The sequence below is a fragment of the Oncorhynchus gorbuscha genome, unplaced genomic scaffold (assembly GCF_021184085.1).
Source record: "Oncorhynchus gorbuscha isolate QuinsamMale2020 ecotype Even-year unplaced genomic scaffold, OgorEven_v1.0 Un_scaffold_877, whole genome shotgun sequence".
Classification (NCBI taxonomy): Eukaryota; Metazoa; Chordata; class Actinopteri; order Salmoniformes; family Salmonidae; genus Oncorhynchus; species Oncorhynchus gorbuscha.
In genome coordinates this window covers 219,590-243,096 of record NW_025745859.1, presented here as the reverse complement: position 1 = coordinate 243,096, position 23,507 = coordinate 219,590, and the positions used below count along the sequence as shown (strand labels likewise).

General features: G+C 45.5%; 1 protein-coding gene across 1 annotated transcript in view; it reads right to left on the bottom strand.

The window, feature by feature from the left end:
- LOC124020694 (collagen alpha-1(IX) chain-like) overlaps positions 1 to 23,507 on the bottom strand; it is a 53,060-nt gene that overhangs the window by 15,950 nt on the left and 13,603 nt on the right. The window contains 18 exon segments of the mRNA XM_046335943.1: positions 1,684 to 1,716; positions 1,839 to 1,883; positions 4,022 to 4,057; positions 5,132 to 5,203; positions 7,176 to 7,229; positions 7,444 to 7,497; positions 7,587 to 7,640; positions 14,127 to 14,171; positions 14,494 to 14,547; positions 14,806 to 14,859; positions 15,061 to 15,114; positions 15,254 to 15,307; positions 15,473 to 15,526; positions 15,608 to 15,661; positions 16,087 to 16,140; positions 18,016 to 18,069; positions 18,394 to 18,450; positions 18,548 to 18,583. Coding sequence (XP_046191899.1) covers positions 1,684 to 1,716; positions 1,839 to 1,883; positions 4,022 to 4,057; positions 5,132 to 5,203; positions 7,176 to 7,229; positions 7,444 to 7,497; positions 7,587 to 7,640; positions 14,127 to 14,171; positions 14,494 to 14,547; positions 14,806 to 14,859; positions 15,061 to 15,114; positions 15,254 to 15,307; positions 15,473 to 15,526; positions 15,608 to 15,661; positions 16,087 to 16,140; positions 18,016 to 18,069; positions 18,394 to 18,450; positions 18,548 to 18,583 — 918 coding nt within the window.

Genomic DNA, 23,507 nt, shown 5'->3' with positions numbered 1-23,507 from the left:
CCTGTTTCCAAATACACTTCAAGCTACATTCATTAGCTGAGCCTGTTTCCAAATACACTTCAGGCATCATTCATTAGCTGAGCCTGTTTCCAAATACACTTCAAGCTACATTCATTAGCTGAGCCTGTTACCAAATACACTTCAGGCTTCATTCATTAGCTGAGCCTGTTTCCAAATACACTTCAGGCTTCATTCATTAGCTGAGCCTGTTTCCAAATACACTTCAGGCTTCATTCATTAGCTGAGCCTGTTTCCAAATACACTTCAGGCTTCATTCATTAGCTGGGCCTGTTTCCAAATACACTTCAGGCTTCATTCATTAGCTGAGCCTGTTTCCAAATACACTTCAGGCTTCATTCATTAGCTGAGCCTGTTACCAAATACACTTCAGGCTTCATTCATTAGCTGGGCCTGTTTCCAAATACACTTCAGGCTCCATTCATTAGCTGAGCCTGTTACCAAATACACTTCAGGCTTCATTGATTAGCTGGGCCTGTTTCCAAATACACTTCAGGCTCCATTCATTAGCTGGGCCTGTTTCCAAATACACTTCAGGCATCATTCATTAGCTGAGCCTGTTTCCAAATACACTTCAGGCTTCATTCATTAGCTGGGCCTGTTTCCAAATACACTTCAGGCTTCATTCATTAGCTGAGCCTGTTTCCAAATACACTTCAGGCTTCATTCATTAGCTGAGCCTGTTACCAAATACACTTCAGGCTTCATTCATTAGCTGGGCCTGTTTCCAAATACACTTCAGGCTCCATTCATTAGCTGAGCCTGTTACCAAATACACTTCAGGCTTCATTGATTAGCTGGGCCTGTTTCCAAATACACTTCAGGCTCCATTCATTAGCTGGGCCTGTTTCCAAATACACTTCAGGCTTCATTCATTAGCTGAGCCTGTTACCAAATACACTTCAGGCTTCATTCATTAGCTGGGCCTGTTTCCAAATACACTTCAGGCTTCATTCATTAGCTGAGCCTGTTTCCAAATACACTTCAGGCTTCATTCATTAGCTGGGCCTGTTTCCAAATACACTTCAGGCTTCATTCATTAGCTGAGCCTGTTTCCAAATACACTTCAGGCTTCATTCATTAGCTGAGCCTGTTTCCAAATACACTTCAGGCTTCATTCATTAGCTGAGCCTGTTTCCAAATACACTTCAGGCTTCATTCATTAGCTGAGCCTGTTACTAAATACACTTCAGGCTTCATTCATTAGCTGGGCCTGTTACCAAATACAATTCAGGCTTCATTCATTAGCTGAGCCTGTTTCCAAATACACTTCAGGCTTCATTCATTAGCTGGGCCTGTTACCAAATACACTTCAGGCTTCATTCATTAGCTGAGCCTGTTACCAAATACACTTCAGGCTTCATTCATTAGCTGAGCCTGTTACCAAATACACTTCAGGCTTCATTCATTAGCTGAGCCTGTTTCCAAATACACTTCAGGCTCTGATTTATCTCTACAGAAACTGCACATGGAGCTCGAACGAAATAGAATTCAAATAATTTAAACAACATCAGTCAATTAGTTTTTTTAAACGTTGAAAACCCCCTAAATGTTGGTTAACCACTTAGCACTACTACTAACACTCTATGGGTGCAGATAAACTGTCTCAATGTTATATTCCTGGTTGGAGACATGGAACTGTTTCTAGAAGAGTACAGAACTCACCACTCCTTTGGGTCCAGCTTCTCCTTGGTCACCCTATTATACAAATGAGAGAAACACAGAGGATTAGTTCAGGTGGAGTTAAAACGGGTTGTTTAAAAGGCTCCAATGTGAGGTTGGGTTGGATGCAATGAATCCTTGCTGGAGTGATAACTTACAACATCTCCTTTGTCTCCAGAGGTTCCCTCAGAACCTTGTCCCCCCTACACACACACACACACACCAATATAAATTATTTTGGGGTAAAATCACTCTTCTGGATATAACAAATGCCAAGGGTAAGTTAGAAACACACACACACACACACACACACACACACACACACACACACACACACACACACACACACACACACACACACACACACACACACACACACACACACACACACACACACACACACACACACACACACACACACACACACACACACACACACATATATACATTCATGCTACTCACACATCTCAACAGCTGCTACCAGATTCTTATTATGATTGCTAAATACAGCACAATTTAACCACTTGCCCACCAAAACATGTGTAAATATTGGACTATAAATTGTTATTCTACTATGTTGGACTATAAATTGTTATTCTACTATGTTGGACTATACATTGTTATTCTACTATGTTGGACTATACATTGTTATTCTACTATGTTGGACTATACATTGTTAGTCCACTATGTTGGACTATACATTGTTATTCTACTATGTTGGACTATAAATTGTTATTCTACTACGTTGGACTATAAATTGTTATTCTACTATGTTGGACTATACATTGTTATTCTACTATGTTGGACTATACATTGTTATTCTACTATGTTGGACTATAAATTGTTATTCTACTATGTTGGACTATATTGTTAATTGTTATTCTACTATGTTGGACTATACATTGTTATTCTACTATGTTGTTTGTTATTCTACTATGTTGGACTATATTGTTATTCTATTGTTATACATTGTTATTCTACTATGTTGGACTATAAATTGTTATTCTACTATGTTGGACTATACATTGTTAACTATGTTGGACTTACATTGTTATTACTATGTTGGACTATACATTGTTATTCTACTATGACTATACATTGACTATAAATTGTTATTCTACTATGTTGGACTATACATTGTTATTCTACTATGTTGGACTATACATTGTTATTCTACTATGTTGGACTATACATTGTTATTCTACTATGTTGGACTATACATTGTTATTCTACTATGTTGGACTATACATTGTTATTCTACTATGTTGGACTATACATTGTTATTCTACTATGTTGGACTATACATTGTTATTCTACTATGTTGGACTATACATTGTTATTCTACTATGTTGGACTACTATGTTGGACTATACATTGTTATTCTACATGTTTATACATTGTTATTCTACTATGTTGGACTATACATTGTTACTACTACATTGTTATTCTACTATGTTGGACTATACATTACATTGTTATTCTACTATGTTGGACTATACATTGTTATTCTACTATTGGACTATACATTGTTATTCTACTATGTTGGACTATACATTGTTATTCTACTATGTTGGACTATACATTGTTATTCTACTATGTTGGACTATACATTGTTATTCTACTATGTTGGACTATACATTGTTATTCTACTATGTTGGACTATACATTGTTATTCTACTATGTTGGACTATACATTGTTATTCTACTATGTTGGACTATACATTGTTATTCTACTATGTTGACTATACATTGTTATTCTACTATGTTACTATACATTGTTATTCTACTATGTTGGACTATACATTGTTATTCTACTATGTTGGACTATACATTGTTATTCTACTATGTTGGACTATACATTGTTATTCTACTATGTTGGACTATACATTGTTATTCTACTATGTTGGACTATACATTGTTATTCTACTATGTTGGACTATACATTGTTATTCTACTATGTTGGACTATACATTGTTATTCTACTATGTTGGACTATACATTGTTATTCTACTATGTTGGACTATACATTGTTATTCTACTATGTTGGACTATACATTGTTATTCTACTATGTTGGACTATAAATCTACTAAACCATTTGTTTTATGTTGTTTTCTGATCTTTTCTTATTTCTTATTGTTGTTGCGTTGTCCAGAAGGAACCTGCCAGTAAGCCTTTGGTCAGACAGTGTCTACCATGTGTATCCTGAACATACGACTAGTAAAACCTGACACTGGAAAGGGCCCATCCACACTCTGCTGCTGGAGTATCACATTGACTTTAAGATGCAGCCAGATATTGTTGTGAGAGATAAACAGACATTTTAAAAGATGGATTTCTTACCTGCTCCCCTTTAGGTCCTCCATCGCCAGCTTCTCCCTGAAGTGGAGGAGAAACCAGTTCACTATTGAAAATCTTTCAACTACAGTACAGTTAAACAATTATACTACTATGTAACGTTATACAGTAGATTTATACAGTTAGACAACAACACTAGTTATACTACTATGTAACGTTATACAGTAGATTTATACAGTTAGATAACAACACTAGTTATACTACTATGTAAAGTTATACAGTAGATTTATACAGTTAGACAACAACACTAGTTATACTACTATGTAAAGTTATACAGTAGATTTATAAAGTTAGACAACAACACTAGTTATACTACTATGTAAAGTCATACAGTAGATTTATACAGTTAGACAACAACACTAGTTATACTACTATGTAACGTTATACAGTAGATTTATACAGTTAGATAACAACACTAGTTATACTACTATGTAAAGTTATACAGTAGATTTATACAGTTAGACAACAACACTAGTTATACTACTATGTAAAGTTATACAGTAGATTTATACAGTTAGACAACAACACTAGTTATACTACTATGTAAAGTTATACAGTAGATTTATACAGTTAGACAACAACACTAGTTATACTACTATGTAAAGTTATACAGTAGATTTATACAGTTAGACAACAACACTAGTTATACTACTATGTAAAGTTATACAGTAGATTTATACAGTTAGACAACAACACTAGTTATACTACTATGTAAAGTTATACAGTAGATTTATACAGTTAGATAACAACACTAGTTATACTACTATGTAACGTTATACAGTAGATTTACACAGTTAGACAACAACACTAGTTATACTACTATGTAAAGTTATACAGTAGATGTATACAGTTAGACAACAACACTAGTTATACTACTATGTAAAGTTATACAGTAGATTTATACAGTATAATATCAGTAGTTTAGTTTTATAATATCAGTAGTATGTTTAGTTGTATAATATCAGTAGTATGTTTAGTTGTATAATATCAGTAGTATGTTTAGTTGTATAATATCAGTGATTGTTTCCCCACCAGACGGCAGGTCTCTACAGAGGGGATAGATACCAGTCAGAATAGAACGTCCTCTTATCTTACCCTCTCTCCCTTCACTCCGGGGAGGCCTGGGGGTCCGGGAACACCAGGAAGACCAAGATCTCCTTTAGGTCCCTACAAAACAAAGGAAGAGCGTCAACAAGGAGGTCAGAGGTCAACACCACACTACTGTATGTCCTTAGAGCAAGGTGCTTGCGGTGCAAGGATTGTGGGTTAGATTCCTGGGACAGACCATATGTAACATGTATGTACGCATGACTGTAGGATTACAAGCCTCTGCTGAATGGAATACTGTATGTAAATATCTAAACCTACAGAACACGACAGCAGAAAGTAGTGGAAACCTCAGATAAGACAGCAGAGTATGGAGAAACTAACCACAAGATCTTCAGTCATTAGGGCAACATACACTGGTGAATTAACTGTTCATGAGACGGCTATATCAGGGTCGTGACTCAAAACATGCACAGAAGAAAGGGAATTTCTAAAAACCTGGCTGCAATTTTTATTTTGTATGCTTATGTGTGTGTGTGTGTGTGTCTCTTTGTTCTCTGTGCTGGGCACACCTTTGATTGCTGACCGTGTGTGTGTGAGGAATGCCAAAGCAACAGAAGGCTCTTTCAGCCAGCTGGCCCTGGCCCTCATTCTCTCCTTACTGTGAAAATAGCCTCTGTGTGAGATCCTGAGATTCCGTTCAGAACTATTCTCTAGGGAATTTCTGTGTAACCACAGCCAGGTCCCCACTCTCTGTAACCACAGCCAGGTCCCCACTCTCTGTAACCACAGCCAGGTCCCCACTCTCTGTAACCACAGACAGGTCCCCACTCTCTGTAACCACAGCCAGGTCCCCACTCTCTGTAACCACAGCCAGGTCCACTCTCTGTAACCACAGCCAGGTCCACTCTCTGTAACCACAGCCAGGTCAACACTCTCTGTAACCACAGCCAGGTCCCCACTCTGTAACCACAGCCAGGTCCACTCTCTGTAACCACAGCCAGGTCCACTCTCTGTAACCACAGCCAGGTCCCCACTCTCTGTAACCACAGCCAGGTCCACTCTCTGTAACCACAGCCAGGTCCACTCTCTGTAACCACAGCCAGGTCCACTCTCTGTAACCACAGCCAGGTCTCCACTCTCTGTAACCACAGCCAGGTCCACTCTCTGTAACCACAGCCAGGTCCACTCTCTGTAATCACAGCCAGGTCCACTCTCTGTAACCACAGCCAGGTCCACTCTCTGTAACCACAGCCAGGTCCACTCTCTGTAACCACAGCCAGGTCCACTCTCTGTAACCACAGCCAGGTCCACTCTCTGTAACCACAGCCAGGTCCACTCTCTGTAACCACAGCCAGGTCCACCCTCTGTAACCACAGCCAGGTCCACTCTCTGTAACCACAGCCAGGTCCACTCTCTGTAACCACAGCCAGGTCCACTCTCTGTAACCACAGCCAGGTCCACTCTCTGTAACCACAGCCAGGTCCCCACTCTCTGTAACCACAGCCAGGTCCCCACTCCCCCTCTCTCTCTCTCTCCCTCTCTCTCTCTCTCTCTCTCTCTCTCTCTCTCTCCTCTCTCTCTCTCTCTCTCTCTCTCTCTCTCTCCTCTCTCTCTCTCTCTCTCTCTCTCTCTCTCTCTCTCTCTCTCTCTCTCTCCTCTCTCTCTCTCTCTCTCTCTCTCTCTCTCTCTCTCTCTCTCTCTCTCTCTCTCTCTCTCTCTCTCTCTCTCTCTCTCTCTCTCTCTCTCTCTCTCTCTCTCTCTCTCTCTCTCTCTCTCTCTCTCTCCCTCTCCCTCTCTCTCTCTCTCTCTCTCTCCCTCTCTCTCTCTCTCTCTCTCTCTCTCTCTCTCTCTCTCTCTCTCTCTCTCTCTCTCTCTCTCTCTCTCTCTCTCTCTCTCTCTCTCTCTCTCTCTCTCTCTCTCTCTCTCTCCTCTCATCACATCTCATCTCATCTCATCTTGGTGTTCCAGCCTAACTTTGTCATCATTGAGTCGTTGTTACAAAGTATGTTTCCTTTCGTTAATCCTTATATTATACCTGACACGAAGACACACAGCATCACACAGCAACCAGACAACAACAATAACTCACCCTGGACCCTGGTTTGCCCGGTGGGCCGGCTGGTCCTTGTACTCCGATGTCTCCCTAGAGAGGTGTCAAAGGGAATTACAAGAGAGAAGAAGAGGTTTGTTTTATTACACATTAATGCACGATAAAGGACATTAAAATGGCAAAACTGGTTGCATTGACATCACCGACATCATTATAACCCAATTACTACCAGTTGTAATCTGGTTGTGATGGCGTCATAAAAACAGCTTTGCCTGCTGGGAAATATAATAAATGACAGGATACTCACCGGTCCACCAATGGGTCCAACGGGTCCTAGACCTCCTGCTTTGCCTTGCTCTCCCTACACAGAGACATCACAGTGAACAGGTCGTTACTGGATGGACAACTTGAAATGCATTTTAAATCAACTTGGATTTGAATTGGACTTACTGTTTTACCAGCAGATCCTATTGTTCCAAGAAGACCTGCCTCTCCAGAGCTACCCTGAAGTAGAGCAACAGAAACAGAGTTTAGTGTCATAATCTCTCGAGGACTGATGCACGTACCATAGGATGGTATCGTAGTGTCTGTCAACAGACTGGGATGCCACAACTAACAAGGAACTGTGTCCAATGTGCAGATTTTTTCATCACTGATTTGGGACATTTGGCCCGTAGACTTGTCCAACACTTACAGAGAGCAGGGGGTGGAGCTACAGGTCAGTGTCAGGACAGTCAGGTCAGGGTCAGGACAGTCAGGTCAGGGTCAGGACAGTCAGGACAGTCAGGTCAGTGTCAGGACAGTCAGGTCAGTGTCAGGACAGTCAGGTCAGTGTCAGGACAGTCAGGTCAGTGTCAGGACAGTCAGGTCAGGTCAGATTCAGGACAGTCAGGTCAGTGTCAGGACAGTCAGGTCAGATTCAGGACAGTCAGGTCAGTGTCAGGACAGTCAGGTCAGATTCAGGACAGTGAGGTCAGTGTCAGTGTCAGGACAGTCAGGTCAGTGTCAGTGTCAGGACAGTCAGGTCAGTGTCAGGACAGTCAGGTCAGTGTCAGGACAGTCAGGTCAGTGTCAGTGTCAGGACAGTCAGGTCAGTGTCAGGACAGTCAGGTCAGATTCAGGACAGTCAGGTCAGTGTCAGGACAGTCAGGTCAGTGTCAGTGTCAGGACAGTCAGGTCAGTGTCAGGACAGTCAGGTCAGGTCAGATTCAGGACAGTCAGGTCAGTGTCAGGACAGTCAGGTCAGATTCAGGACAGTCAGGTCAGTGTCAGGACAGTCAGGTCAGTGTCAGGACAGTCAGGTCAGTGTCAGTGTCAGGACAGTCAGGTCAGTGTCAGGACAGTCAGGTCTGTGTCAGTGACAGGAAAGTCAGGTCAGATTCAGACAGTCAGGTCAGTGTCAGGGCAGTCAGGTCAGTGTCAGGACAGTCAGGTCAGATTCAGGACAGTCAGGTCAGATTCAGGACAGTCAGGTCAGTGTCAGGACAGTCAGGTCAGATTCAGGACAGTCAGGTCAGTGTCAGGACAGTCAGGTCAGATTCAGGACAGTCAGGTCAGTGTCAGGACAGTCAGGTCTGTGTCAGTGACAGGACAGTCAGGTCAGATTCAGGACAGTCAGGTCAGTGTCAGGACAGTCAGGTCTGTGTCAGTGACAGGACAGTCAGGTCAGATTCAGGACAGTCAGGTCAGTGTCAGGACAGTCAGGTCAGTGTCAGGACAGTCAGGTCAGTGTCAGTGTCAGGACAGTCAGGTCAGTGTCAGTGTCAGGACAGTCAGGTCAGTGTCAGGACAGTCAGGTCAGTGTCAGGACAGTCAGGTCTGTGTCAGGACAGTCAGGTCTGTGTCAGTGTCAGGACAGTCAGGTCAGTGTCAGGACAGTCAGGTCAGGTCAGTGTCAGGACAGTCAGGTCAGTGTCAGGACAGTCAGGTCAGTGTCAGGACCAGGACAGTCAGGTCAGTGTCAGGACAGTCAGGTCAGTGTCAGGACAGTCAGGTCTGTGTCAGGACAGTCAGGTCAGTGTCAGGACAGTCAGGTCAGGTCAGATTCAGGACAGTCAGGTCAGTGTCAGGACAGTCAGGTCAGTGTCAGGACAGTCAGGTCAGTGTCAGTGTCAGGACAGTCAGGTCAGTGTCAGGACAGTCAGGTCAGTGTCAGGACAGTCAGGTCTGTGTCAGGACAGTCAGGTCAGTGTCAGGACAGTCAGGTCAGATTCAGGACAGTGTCAGGACAGTCAGGTCAGTGTCAGGACAGTCAGGTCAGTGTCAGTGTCAGGACAGTCAGGTCAGTGTCAGGACAGTCAGGTCAGTGTCAGGACAGTCAGGTCTGTGTCAGGACAGTCAGGTCAGTGTCAGGACAGTCAGGTCAGTGTCAGGACAGTCAGGTCAGGACAGTTAGGTCAGTGTCAGGACAGTCAGGTCAGTGTCAGGACAGTCAGGTCAGTATCAGGACAGTCAGGTCAGTGTCAGGACAGTCAGGTCAGTGTCAGGACAGTCAGGTCAGTGTCAGGACAGTCAGGTCAGTGTCAGGACAGTCAGGTCAGTGTCAGTCAGGACAGTCAGGTCAGTGTCAGGACAGTGTCAGGACAGTCAGGTCAGTGTCAGGACAGTCAGGTCTGTGTCAGGACAGTCAGGTCAGTGTCAGGACAGTCAGGTCAGATTCAGGACAGTCAGGTCAGTGTCAGGACAGTCAGGTCAGTGTCAGGACAGTCAGGTCAGTGTCAGGACAGTCAGGACAGTGTCAGGACAGTCAGGTCAGTCAGGTCAGGACAGTCAGGTCAGTGTCAGGACAGTCAGGTCAGTGTCAGGACAGTCAGGTCAGTGTCAGGACAGTCAGGTCAGTGTCAGGACAGTCAGGTCTGTGTCAGGACAGTCAGGTCAGTGTCAGGACAGTCAGGTCAGTGTCAGGACAGTCAGGTCAGATTCAGGACAGTCAGGTCAGTGTCAGGACAGTCAGGTCAGTGTCAGGACAGTCAGGTCAGGACAGTTAGGTCAGTGTCAGGACAGTCAGGTCAGTGTCAGGACAGTCAGGTCAGTGTCAGTGTCAGGACAGTCAGGTCTGTGTCAGGACAGTCAGGTCTGTGTCAGGACAGTCAGGTCAGTGTCAGGACAGTCAGGCCAGATTCAGGACAGTCAGGTCAGTGTCAGGACAGTCAGGTCAGTGTCAGTGTCAGGACAGTCAGGTCAGTGTCAGGACAGTCAGGTCAGTGTCAGGACAGTCAGGTCAGTGTCAGGACAGTCAGGTCTGTGTCAGGACAGTCAGGTCAGTGTCAGGACAGTCAGGTCAGATTCAGGACAGTCAGGTCAGTGTCAGGACAGTCAGGTCAGTGTCAGGACAGTCAGGTCAGGACAGTTAGGTCAGTGTCAGGACAGTCAGGTCAGTGTCAGGACAGTCAGGTCAGTGTCAGTATCAGGACAGTCAGGTCAGTGTCAGGACAGTCAGGTCAGTGTCAGGACAGTCAGGTCAGTGTCAGTGTCAGGACAGTCAGGTCAGTGTCAGGACAGTCAGGTCAGTGTCAGGACAGTCAGGTCTGTGTCAGGACAGTCAGGTCAGTGTCAGGACAGTCAGGTCAGATTCAGGACAGTCAGGTCAGTGTCAGGACAGTCAGGTCAGTGGCAGGACAGTCAGGTCAGTGTCAGGACAGTGTCAGGACAGTCAGGTCAGTGTCAGGACAGTCAGTGTCAGTGTCAGGACAGTCAGGTCAGTGTCAGGACAGTCAGGTCAGTGTCAGGACAGTCAGGTCTGTGTCAGGACAGTCAGGTCTGTGTCAGGACAGTCAGGTCAGTGTCAGGACAGTCAGGCCAGATTCAGGACAGTCAGGTCAGTGTCAGGACAGTCAGGTCAGTGTCAGTGTCAGGACAGTCAGGTCAGTGTCAGGACAGTCAGGTCAGTGTCAGGACAGTCAGGTCTGTGTCAGGACAGTCAGGTCAGTGTCAGGACAGTCAGGTCAGATTCAGGACAGTCAGGTCAGTGTCAGGACAGTCAGGTCAGTGTCAGGACAGTCAGATCAGTGTCAGGACAGTCAGGTCAGGGTCAGTCAGTGTCAGGCAGTCAGGTCAGTGTCAGGACAGTCAGGTCAGGACAGTCAGGTCAGTGTCAGGACAGTCAGGTCAGTGTCAGGACAGTCAGGTCAGTGTCAGGACAGTCAGGTCAGATTCAGGACAGTCAGGTCAGTGTCAGGACAGTCAGGTCAGTGTCAGGACAGTCAGGTCAGTGTCAGGACAGTCAGGTCAGATTCAGGACAGTCAGGTCAGTGTCAGGACAGTCAGGTCAGTGTCAGGACAGTCAGGTCAGTGTCAGGGCAGTCAGGTCAGTGTCAGGACAGTCAGGTCAGGGTCAGGACAGTCAGGTCAGGGTCAGGACAGTCAGGACAGTCAGGTCAGTGTCAGGACAGTCAGGTCAGGGTCAGGACAGTCAGGACAGTCGGGTCAGTGTCAGGACAGTCGGGTCAGTGCCAGGGCAGTCGGGTCAGGGTCAGGACAGTCAGGACAGTTGGGTCAGTGTTAGGACAGTCAGGTCAGTGTCAGGACAGTCAGGTCAGTGTCAGGACAGTCAGGTCAGTGTCAGGACAGTCGGGTCAGTGTCAGGACAGTCGGGTCTGTGTTAGGACAGTCGGGTCAGGGTCAGGACAGTCAGGTCAGGGTCAGGACAGTCAGGTCAGGGTCAGGACAGTCAGGTCAGTGTCAGGACAGTCAGGTCAGGGTCAGGACAGTCAGGACAGTCGGGTCAGTGTCAGGACAGTCGGGTCAGTGCCAGGGCAGTCGGGTCAGTGTTAGGACAGTCAGGTCAGTGTCAGTGTCAGGACAGTCAGGTCAGGACAGTCAGGTCAGGGTCAGGACAGTCAGGACAGTTGGGTCAGTGTTAGGACAGTCAGGTCAGTGTCAGGACAGTCAGGTCAGTGTCAGGACAGTCAGGTCAGTGTCAGGACAGTCGGGTCAGTGTCAGGACAGTCGGGTCAGTGTCAGGACAGTCGGGTCTGTGTTAGGACAGTCGGGTCAGTGTTAGGACAGTCAGGTCAGGGTCAGGACAGTGTCAGGACAGTCAGGTCAGGGTCAGGACAGTTAGGACAATCAGGTCAGTGTCAGGACAGTCAGGTCAGTGTCAGGACAGTCAGGTCAGGGTCAGGACAGTCAGGTCAGTCAGGTCAGTGTCAGGACAGTCAGGACAGTCAGGTCAGTGTCAGGACAGTCAGGACAGTTACAGTGAGGGAAAAAGTATTTGATCCCCTGCTGATTTTGTACGTTTGCCCACTGATAAAGAAATGATCTGTCTATAATTTTAATGGTAGGTTTATTTGAACAGTGAAAGACAGAATAACAACAAAAAAATCCAGAAAACGCACGTCAAAAATGTTATAAATTTATTTGCATTTTAATCAGGGAAATAAGTATTTGACCCCCTCTCAATCAGAAAGATTTCTGGCTCCCAGGTGTCTTTTATACAGGTAACGAGCTGAGATTAGGAGCACACTCTTAAAGGGAGTGCTCCTAATCTCAGTTTGTTACCTGTATAAAAGTCTCCTGTCCACAGAAGCAATCAATCAATCAGATTCCAAACTCTCCACCATGGCCAAGACCAAAGAGCTCTCCAAGGATGTCAGGGACAAGATTGTAGACCTACACAAGGCTGGAATGGGCTACAAGACCATCGCCGAGCAGCTTGGTGAGAAGGTGACAACAGTTGGTACGATTATTTGCTAATGGAAGAAACACAAAAGAACTGTCAATCTCCCTCGGCCTGGGGCTCCATGCAAGATCTCACCTCGTGGAGTTGCAATGATCATGAGAACGGTGAGGAATCAGCCCAGAACTACACATGAGGATATTGTCAATGATCTCAAGGCAGCTGGGACCATAGTCACCAAGAAAACAATTGGTAACACATTACGCCGTGAAGGACTGAAATTCTGCAGCGCCCGCAAGGTCCCCCTGCTCAAGAAAGCACACATACATGCCCGTCTGAAGTTTGCCAATGAACATCTGAATGATTCAGAGGACAACTGTGTGAAAGTGTTGTGGTCAGATGAGACCAAAATGGAACTCTTTGGCATCAACTCAACTCGCCGTGTTTGGAGGAGGAGGAATGCTGCCTATGACCCCAAGAACACCATCCCCACCGTCAAACATGGAGGTGGAAACATTATGCTTTGGGGGTGTTTTTCTGCTAAGGGGACAGGACAACTTCACCGCATCAAAGGGGCGATGGACGGGGCCATGTACCATCAAATCTTGGGTGAGGACCTCCTTCCCTCAGCCAGGGCATTGAAAATGGGTCGTGGATGGGTATTCCAGCATGACAATGACCCAAAACACACGGCAAAGGCAACAAAAGAATGGCTCAAGAAGAAGCACATTAAGGTCCTGGAGCGGCCTAGCCAGTCTCCAGACCTTAATCCCATAGAAAATCTGTGGAGGGAGCTGAAGATTTGAGTTGCCAAACGTCAGCCTCGAAACCTTAATGACTTGGAGAAGATCTGCAAAGAGGAGTGGGACAAAATCCCTCCTGAGATGTGTGCAAACCTGGTGGCCAACTACAAGAAATGTCTGACCTCTGTGATTGCCAACAAGGGTTTTGCCACCAAGTACCAAGTCATGTTTTGGAGGGGTCAAATAATTATTTCCCTCATTAAAATGCAAATCAATTTATAACATTTCTGACATGCGTTTTTCTGGATTTTTTGTTGTTATTCTGTCTCTCACTGTTCAAATAAACCTTCCATTAAAATTATAGACTGATGATTTCTTTGTCAGTGGGCAAACGTACAAAATCAGCAGGGGATCAAATACTTTTCCCCCTCACTGTAGGTCAGTACCCATGCTCTTATCCAGCTGCAGCTCCTCAGTGACATAGACTAGCTCTATTTGTCAAAAGGGTTGAGTTTATGGCACAGAGTAATTAATGCCCATTGGCTGTAGATGAATTGATGTAAGTGGTGCATTGTGGGTGAATTAGGAATTGGAATACTATTTTAATAGGATCTCTATGATGCCTACCTTCTCTCCACCAGTTCCTTTAGAGCCAGGAGAACCAGGTAATCCCTAGAGAGGAAACACAACATTGTCAATCAAAATCAATCTACAGTAACAATAATTATCATGTAAATACCTAGAATACATCTGACCAAACCACTCATCCATGTATTATCCATTTCAAAGATGTTGTTGAAAACATGAAAATCTCAAATGTTTGTAAAAAAAAAAAAGAACCTACACAATGGTGGTTGTCAATCAGAAACAATTATCTCATGTTATTATTATTATGTTATTTCACATCAGGATTAGAATACAGGAGGCTGAGGAGGATTACACAGGCGCAACCAATCAGAACACCTGTTAGTGTGAGGTCAAAGGTCATACTTACAGGAAGTCCCTGAAGCCCCACCTCCCCTGGAGACCCAGCCTTGCCAATGGTGCCCTGTGGAGAAAGAGAGTTATGTGAGTTAAGATGAACTTTTGACATCACAGTTGTAATCTTAACTTGATTTGACAACTCCTGCTGATTCCTCCGTTCAAACAGTATGAATCCCATTTTATAGTAGACTTTTCAGAATGCTGTGATCTCCATTGCCAGGCCAATAGAAATCTCTGCAGAAAAGAATCACTAGACCTATGAGAGGGCACAGCAAAAGTAGAACGATGCATCTAAACATCTTACAGTAGATCCTATCCCTACCTTTCCACCTGGCAATCCAGGAATACCTTCACGGCCATCCACTCCTGACAAACCCTAGACATGAAAAAAGAACCACGACAATTATTCCATGACAAGTGTTAATGTTCCAAGAAGGTTCTATGGTTCTATGAATGATTCTGTGGCTTAAATGATTCTAAGAGTCTATGAATACACAACAGACAGGATATGCTTACATTTTGCACTGCCAAGACTGATTGTTTATGCTGTGATTACAATAGTCACAGTAATACTTACACCCTTTCCCTTGGGCCCAGGAAGACCTGTGATTCCTCTTCCACCTTGAGATCCCTAGATAACAACACAATAGGATAAGGAACCAATCAGGGCATCAGCATTACACCATCACCACCCCAGACAGTGACTAAAGACAAGAATCAATTTGTCCATGTGAAACCATGGTAGGTGTATTTTTTACTCTGAAACCCACCTCATCACCTTTAGGACCAGACTCGCCCATCACGCCCCTCTGGCCTTGGTCACCCTAACAAGAGACAGCATCAACATATTGTAAGACAAAACCTTTTCACAGATGTTTAATCATGTCCTTCATTGAGAACAAGACACAGTGCCGTATTCCTGAAACACTCACCTTAACATTAGTGAAATCATAATGAACAGGAGAAGGGGATTATGGGAGAATACTTACAGTGGCTCCTTCAACACCCTGGGGACCTGGATCTCCATCATGTCCTCGTGCTCCCTGTCACAACACCAGGGGTATATTAGCATTAAGATGACAGAGAGGATTGAAATACAATTAACTTCAAAGAGTGACTCTTACCAGTCCACCTTTGGGCCCCATCATTCCAGTGGAGCCTCTGATTCCCTGAGGACCCTGGAATCACACAACAGCAGAAAGACAAACTGTCACTAACTGTCACCATAGACAGTCTGTTATATTATCACTACAGACAGTCTGTTATATTATCACTACAGACAGTCTGTTATAGTATCACTACAGACAGTCTGTTATAGTATCACTACAGACAGTCTGTTATATTATCACTACAGACAGTCTGTTATATTATCACTACAGACAGTCTGTTATAGTATCACTACAGACAGTCTGTTATAGTATCACTACAGACAGTCTGTTATAGTATCACTACAGACAGTCTGTTATAGTATCACTACAGACAGTCTTTTATAGTATCACTACAGACAGTATGTTATAGTATCACTACAGACAGTCTGTTATATTGTCACTACAGACAGTCTGTTATATTATCTGTTAAAGGTAGGTTAATGAGAGTATCAAACCGTTGGGCCCTGGGATCCAAGGTCCCCTGTGGTTCCCTGGTCACCCTCTTCACCCTAGAGGGAGAGAGGTAACATGCAGACATCAGTAAGATGAACAGCTGTGTATGACAGAGACATTAAAACATAAGTAGGTACATTTATAGGAGGATAGAAAGATGGATTTCAAATGTAAGCTGTTTCAAAACAACTTTAATGGCCGCAAAACAACTCCCATGGACTTTAAATCAATGTTCCTACAGCCTCGTTGACTCAGATACATGACACACGTTTCAATGAAATGGACACTACCGCTGATCACATTGCCAAAGGTGTGAGTGCTGTCAGCTGTCAGAGACTACACGCTTTGACTTGTGAGTGAAAAGCATGCATGTTCTACACCAGACACCCTTCAATAGAGCCACGAAGCAAGGCTGAATTCTATACATGGAGAAAGTCATTTACAGTCCATGGATACATGGAGTCTTGAATCCGGACAGACAGACAGACAATGAATGGAGTTATAGGCCACTAGGTGATGAAGTGACTTGGGTATAGAACTGAACTTATTTCCTTATATATGGATGTATGGAACCATTACAGGGCTGAGTGTGGATGTGTTAGCATGGCATTCCACATCAACCATAACCCCTGCATCACTAACATGGTCTGCGTCCCAAATCACACCCTAATCCCTATAAAGTGCTCTACTTTTGACCAGGGCCCATAGGGCTGTGTTCATATGTAGAGCACTATGTAGGGAATGTGGACGCAGACATGGAAATAGTTTACTTTCAGGCAACATATCACTCACAGCCTTTCTAAATGAAATGAGGCAAAAATATGAAAAAGTGTGAGGTTTATGTTGTGCAGAGATCCTATAAGCAGGTAGAGATCCTATAGCATGTAGAGATCCTATAGCAGGCAGAGATCCTATAGCAGGTAGAGATCCTATAGCAGGCAGAGATCCTATAGCAGGCAGAGATCCTATAGCAGGTAGAGATCATATAGCATGTAGAGATCCTATAGCAGGTAGAGATCCTATAGCAGGTAGAGATCCTATAGCAGGTAGAGATCCTATAGCAGGTAGAGATCCTATAGCAAGTAGAGATACTATAGCAGGCCCTGACCGCATGGATCACAGGCCCTGACCGCATGGATCACAGGCCCTGACCGCATGGATCACAGGCCCTGACCGCATAGATCTCAGGCCCTGACCGCATAGATCTCAGGCCCTGCCCGCATGGATCTCAGGCCCTGACCGCATAGATCTCAGGCCCTGCCCGCATGGATCTCAGGCCCTGACTGCATGGATCTCAGGCCCTGACTGCATGGATCTCAGGCCCTGACTGCATGGATCTCAGGCCCTGACTGCATGGATCACAGGCCCTGACTGCATGGATCTCAGGCCCTGACTGCATGGATCTCAGGCCCTGACTGCATGGATCACAGGCCCTGACTGCATGGATCTCAGGCCCTGACTGCATGGATCACAGGCCCTGACTGCATGGATCACAGGCCCTGACTGCATGGATCTCAGGCCCTGACTGCATGGATCACAGGCCCTGACTGCATGGATCTCAGGCCCTGACTGCATGGATCTCAGGCCCTGACTGCATGGATCACAGGCCCTGACTGGATGTATATCAGGCCCTGACCACATGGATCACAGGCTGGACGCATACTGACAGCTAAGAAGTAGCAGTGAGAGTATTTCTTGTAATGTCTAATCTGAATATCTTCGTCAGTCAAGATGTAAAGCTGATCTCACGACGCATCACATGAAGCAATGAGACCAGAGGAGCTACAAATCTCCAAGCGTATTTTATGTCATGGAAACATCTGGTCTGGTTTTCCAGGAAACAGACTAAACCTAGTTCTGGACCAAGTCATTTTAATGCCGTGTAGGTTTTTGTTCAGTTCTCTGAATGTGTCTAAAATGTAAGCCCTTACCTTGTGCCCTTGTTTCCCAGGCTCTCCTCCTTCCCCTTTTACTCCTTTGTGACCCTAGAAAACAGAGGCACATGAAGCTTAAACACCCTCCCCAATCTCTATCACATATCACTGTTAGACTATCATATTACTAACTGTGAAGACAATAGAATAGAATTAAACCAATGACTTCTGTGAGGCTGTAGGTTGAAGCAGCTATGGTTACCATTAGCACAATATATGATAACTTATGAGACCAAGCTATCAATACACCACTGGCTATGTTCCAGTGCTCTTCCTAGCACACCACTGAGAACGTTTATCCATTACATAACTTCACATGATACACTAGTGAGGGCATGCACTCTCCTTGCCCCTGACCCCTGACCCTTGACTCACCTTCATGCCAGGGAGGCCGGGATGACCAGGTGTCCCAGGTGGACAGGCACCAGGGCACTAAACAGCAGCAGGATAAATCAACAGGGTCAGATTATCACTCATATGTGTAATGCCAGGCACTGAGTTGTGTGAACTTGAACGAACAAAGTCTTACCAGCTCGGCACTCAAATCCTGCATCCCTGCTGCACCCTGAAAAACACATCATTTTGAGAATTGTTAATCGGTTGATTAGGAAGATTAGATGACTGTTCAACGTACCACTCTGTGTTCGATGTACTACTCACTCTAGACCCTACTGATCCACAGATGTACTACTCACTCTAGACCCTACTGATCCACAGATGTACTACTCACTCTAGACCCTACTGATCCACAGATGTACTACTCACTCTAGACCCTGCTGATCCACAGATGTACTACTCACTCTAGACCCTACTGATCCACAGATGTACTACTCACTCTAGACCCTACTGATCCACAGATGTACTACTCACTCTAGACCCTACTGATCCACAGATGTACTACTCACTCTAGACCCTACTGATCCACAGATGTACTACTCACTCTAGACCCTGCTGATCCACAGATGTACTACTCACTCTAGACCCTACTGATCCACAGATGTACTACTGACTCTAGACCCTACTGATCCACAGATGTACTACTCACTCTAGACCCTACTGATCCACAGATGTACTACTCACTCTAGACCCTACTGATCCACAGATGTACTACTCACTCTAGACCCTACTGATCCACAGATGTACTACTCACTCTAGACCCTACTGATCCACAGATGTACTACTCACTCTAGACCCTGCTGATCCACAGATGTACTACTCACTCTAGACCCTGCTGATCTACAGATGTACTACTGACTCTAGACCCTGCTGATCCACAGATGTACTACTCACTCTAGACCCTGCTGATCCACAGATGTACTACTCACTCTAGACCCTGCTGATCCACAGATGTACTACTCACTCTAGACCCTGCTGATCCACAGATGTACTACTCACTCTAGACCCTACTGATCCACAGATGTACTACTCACTCTAGACCCTGCTGATCCACAGATGTACTACTCACTCTAGACCCTACTGATCCACAGATGTACTACTCACTCTATACCCTACTGATCCACAGATGTACTACTGACTCTAGACCCTACTGATCCACAGATGTACTACTCACTCTAGACCCTACTGATCCACAGATGTACTACTGACTCTAGACCCTGCTGATCCACAGATGTACTACTCACTCTAGACCCTACTGATCCACAGATGTACTACTCACTCTAGGCCCTACTGATCCACAGATGTACCTCACTCTAGACCCTGCCACAGATGTACTACTCACTCTAGACCCTGCTGATCCACAGACTCTGACCCTGCTGATCCACAATGTACTACTCACTCTAGACCCTGCTGATCCACAGATGTACTACTCACTCTAGACCCTACTGATCCACAGATGTACTACTCACTCTAGACCCTACTGATCCACAGATGTACTACTCACTCTAGACCCTGCTGATCCACAGATGTACTACTCACTCTAGACCCTGCTGATCCACAGATGTACTACTCACTCTAGACCCTGCTGATCTACAGATGTACTACTGACTCTAGACCCTGCTGATCCACAGATGTACTACTCACTCTAGACCCTGCTGATCCACAGATGTACTACTCACTCTAGACCCTGCTGATCCACAGATGTACTACTCACTCTAGACCCTGCTGATCCACAGATGTACTACTCACTCTAGACCCTTCTGATCCACAGATGTACTACTCACTCTAGACCCTGCTGATCCACAGATGTACTACTCACTCTAGACCCTTCTGATCCACAGATGTACTACTCACTCTAGACCCTTCTGATCCACAGATGTACTACTCACTCTAGACCCTGCTGATCCACAGATGTACTACTCACTCTAGACCCTGCTGATCCACAGATGTACTACTCACTCTAGACCCTGCTGATCCACAGATGTACTACTCACTCTAGACCCTGCTGATCCACAGATGTACTACTCACTCTAGACCCTGCTGATCCACAGATGTACTACTCACTCTAGACCCTACTGATCCACAGATGTACAACTCACTCTAGACCCTGCTGATCCACAGATGTACTACTCACTCTAGGCCCTACTGATCCACAGATGTACTACTCACTCTAGACCCTACTGATCCACAGATGTACTACTCACTCTAGGCCCTACTGATCCACAGATGTACTACTCACTCTTGACCCTGCTGATCTACAGATGTACTACTCACTCTAGACCCTGCTGATCCACAGATGTACTACTCACTCTAGACCCTACTGATCCACAGATGTACAACTCACTCTAGACCCTGCTGATCCACAGATGTACTACTCACTCTAGGCCCTACTGATCCACAGATGTACTACTCACTCTAGACCCTACTGATCCACAGATGTACTACTCACTCTAGACCCTACTGATCCACAGATGTACTACTCACTCTAGACCCTGCTGATCTACAGATGTACTACTCACTCTAGACCCTGCTGATCTACAGATGTACTACTGACTCTCGGCCCTGCTGATCCACAATGTACTACTCACTCTAGACCCTGCTGATCCACAGATGTACTACTCACTCTAGACCCTACTGATCCACAGATGTACTACTCACTCTAGACCCTGCTGATCCACAGATGTACTACTCACTCTAGACCCTACTGATCCACAGATGTACTACTCACTCTAGACCCTGCTGATCCACAGATGTACTACTCACTCTAGACCCTACTGATCCACAGATGTACTACTCACTCTAGACCCTACTGATCCACAGATGTACTAGACTCTAGACCCTACTGATCCACAGATGTACTACTCACTCTAGACCCTGCTGATCCACAGATGTACTACTCACTCTAGACCCACTGATCCACAGAGACCCTAGACCCTGCTGATCCACAGATGTACTACTCACTCTAGACCCTGCTGATCCACAGATGTACTACTCACTCTAGACCCTGCTGATCCACAGATGTACTACTCACTCTAGACCCTGCTGATCCACAGATGTACTACTCACTCTAGACCCATCTGATCCACAGATGTACTACTCACTCTAGACCCTGCTGATCCACAGATGTACTACTCACTCTAGACCCTTCTGATCCACAGATGTACTACTCACTCTAGACCCTTCTGATCCACAGATGTACTACTCACTCTAGACCCTGCTGATCCACAGATGTACTACTCACTCTAGACCCTGCTGATCCACAGATGTACTACTCACTCTAGACCCTGCTGATCCACAGATGTACTACTCACTCTAGACCCTCTGATCCACAGATGACCCTCTAGACCCTGCTGATCCACAGATGTACTACTCACTCTAGACCCTGATCCACAGATGTACTCTCACAGATGTACAGATGTACTACTCACTCTAGACCCTGCTGATCCACAGATGTACTACTCACTCTAGACCCTGCTGATCCACAGATGTACTACTCACTCTAGACCCTGCTGATCCACAGATGTACTACTCACTCTAGACCCTACTGATCCACAGATGTACTACTCACTCTAGACCCTGCTGATCCACAGATGTACTACTCACTCTAGACCCTACTGATCCACAGATGTACTACTCACTCTAGGCCCTGCTGATCCACAGATGTACTACTCACTCTAGACCCTGCTGATCCACAGATGTACTACTCACTCTAGACCCTGCTGATCCACAGATGTACTACTCACTCTAGACCCTGCTGATCCACAGATGTACTACTCACTCTAGGCCCTACTGACCCAGATGTACTACTCACTCTGATCCACAGATGTACTACTCACTCTAGACCCTGCTGATCCACAGATGTACTACTCACTCTAGACCCTGCTGATCCACAGATGTACTACTCACTCTAGACCCTGCTGATCCACAGATGTACTACTCCTCTAGACCCTGCTGATCCACAGATGTACTACTCACTCTAGACCCTGCTGATCCACAGATGTACTACTCACTCTAGACCCTGCTGATCCACAGATGATCCACAGATGTACTACTCACTCTAGACCCTGCTGATCCACAGATGTACTACTCACTCTAGACCCTGCTGATCCACAGATGTACTACTCACTCTAGACCCCTGATCCACAGATGACTCTAGACCCTACTGATCTAGACCCTGCTGATCCACAGATGTACTACTCACTCTAGACCCTGCTGATCCACAGATGTACTACTCACTCTAGACCCTACTGATCCACAGATGTACTACTCACTCTAGACCCTGCTGATCCACAGATGTACTACTCACTCTAGACCCTACTGATCCACAGATGTACTACTCACTCTAGACCCTGCTGATCCACAGATGTACTACTCACTCTAGGCCCTACTGATCCACAGATGTACTACTCACTCTAGGCCCTGCTGATCCACAGATGTACTACTCACTCTAGACCCTGCTGATCCACAGATGTACTACTCACTCTGATCCACAGATGCCCTCTGATCCACAGATGTACTACTACTCCCTACTGATCCACAGATGTACTACTCACTCTAGGCCCTACTGATCCACAGATGTACTACTCACTCTAGACCCTGCTGATCCACAGATGTACTACTCACTCTAGACCCTGCTGATCCACAGATGTACTACTCACTCTAGACCCTACTGATCCACAGATGTACTACTCACTCTAGACCCTGCTGATCCACAGATGTACTACTCACTCTAGACCCTGCTGATCCACAGATGTACTACTCACTCTAGACCCTGCTGATCCACAGATGTACTACTCACTCTAGACCCTGCTGATCCACAGATGTACTACTCACTCTAGACCCTACTGATCCACAGATGTACTACTCACTCTAGGCCCTACTGATCCACAGATGTACTACTCACTCTAGACCCTGCTGATCCACAGATGTACTACTCACTCTAGACCCTGCTGATCCACAGACCCTGCTGATCCACAGATGTACTACTCACTCTAGACCCTACTGATCCACAGATGTACTACTCACTCTAGACCCTCTGCTGATCCACAGATGTACTACTCACTCTAGACCCTGCTGATCCACAGATGTACTAC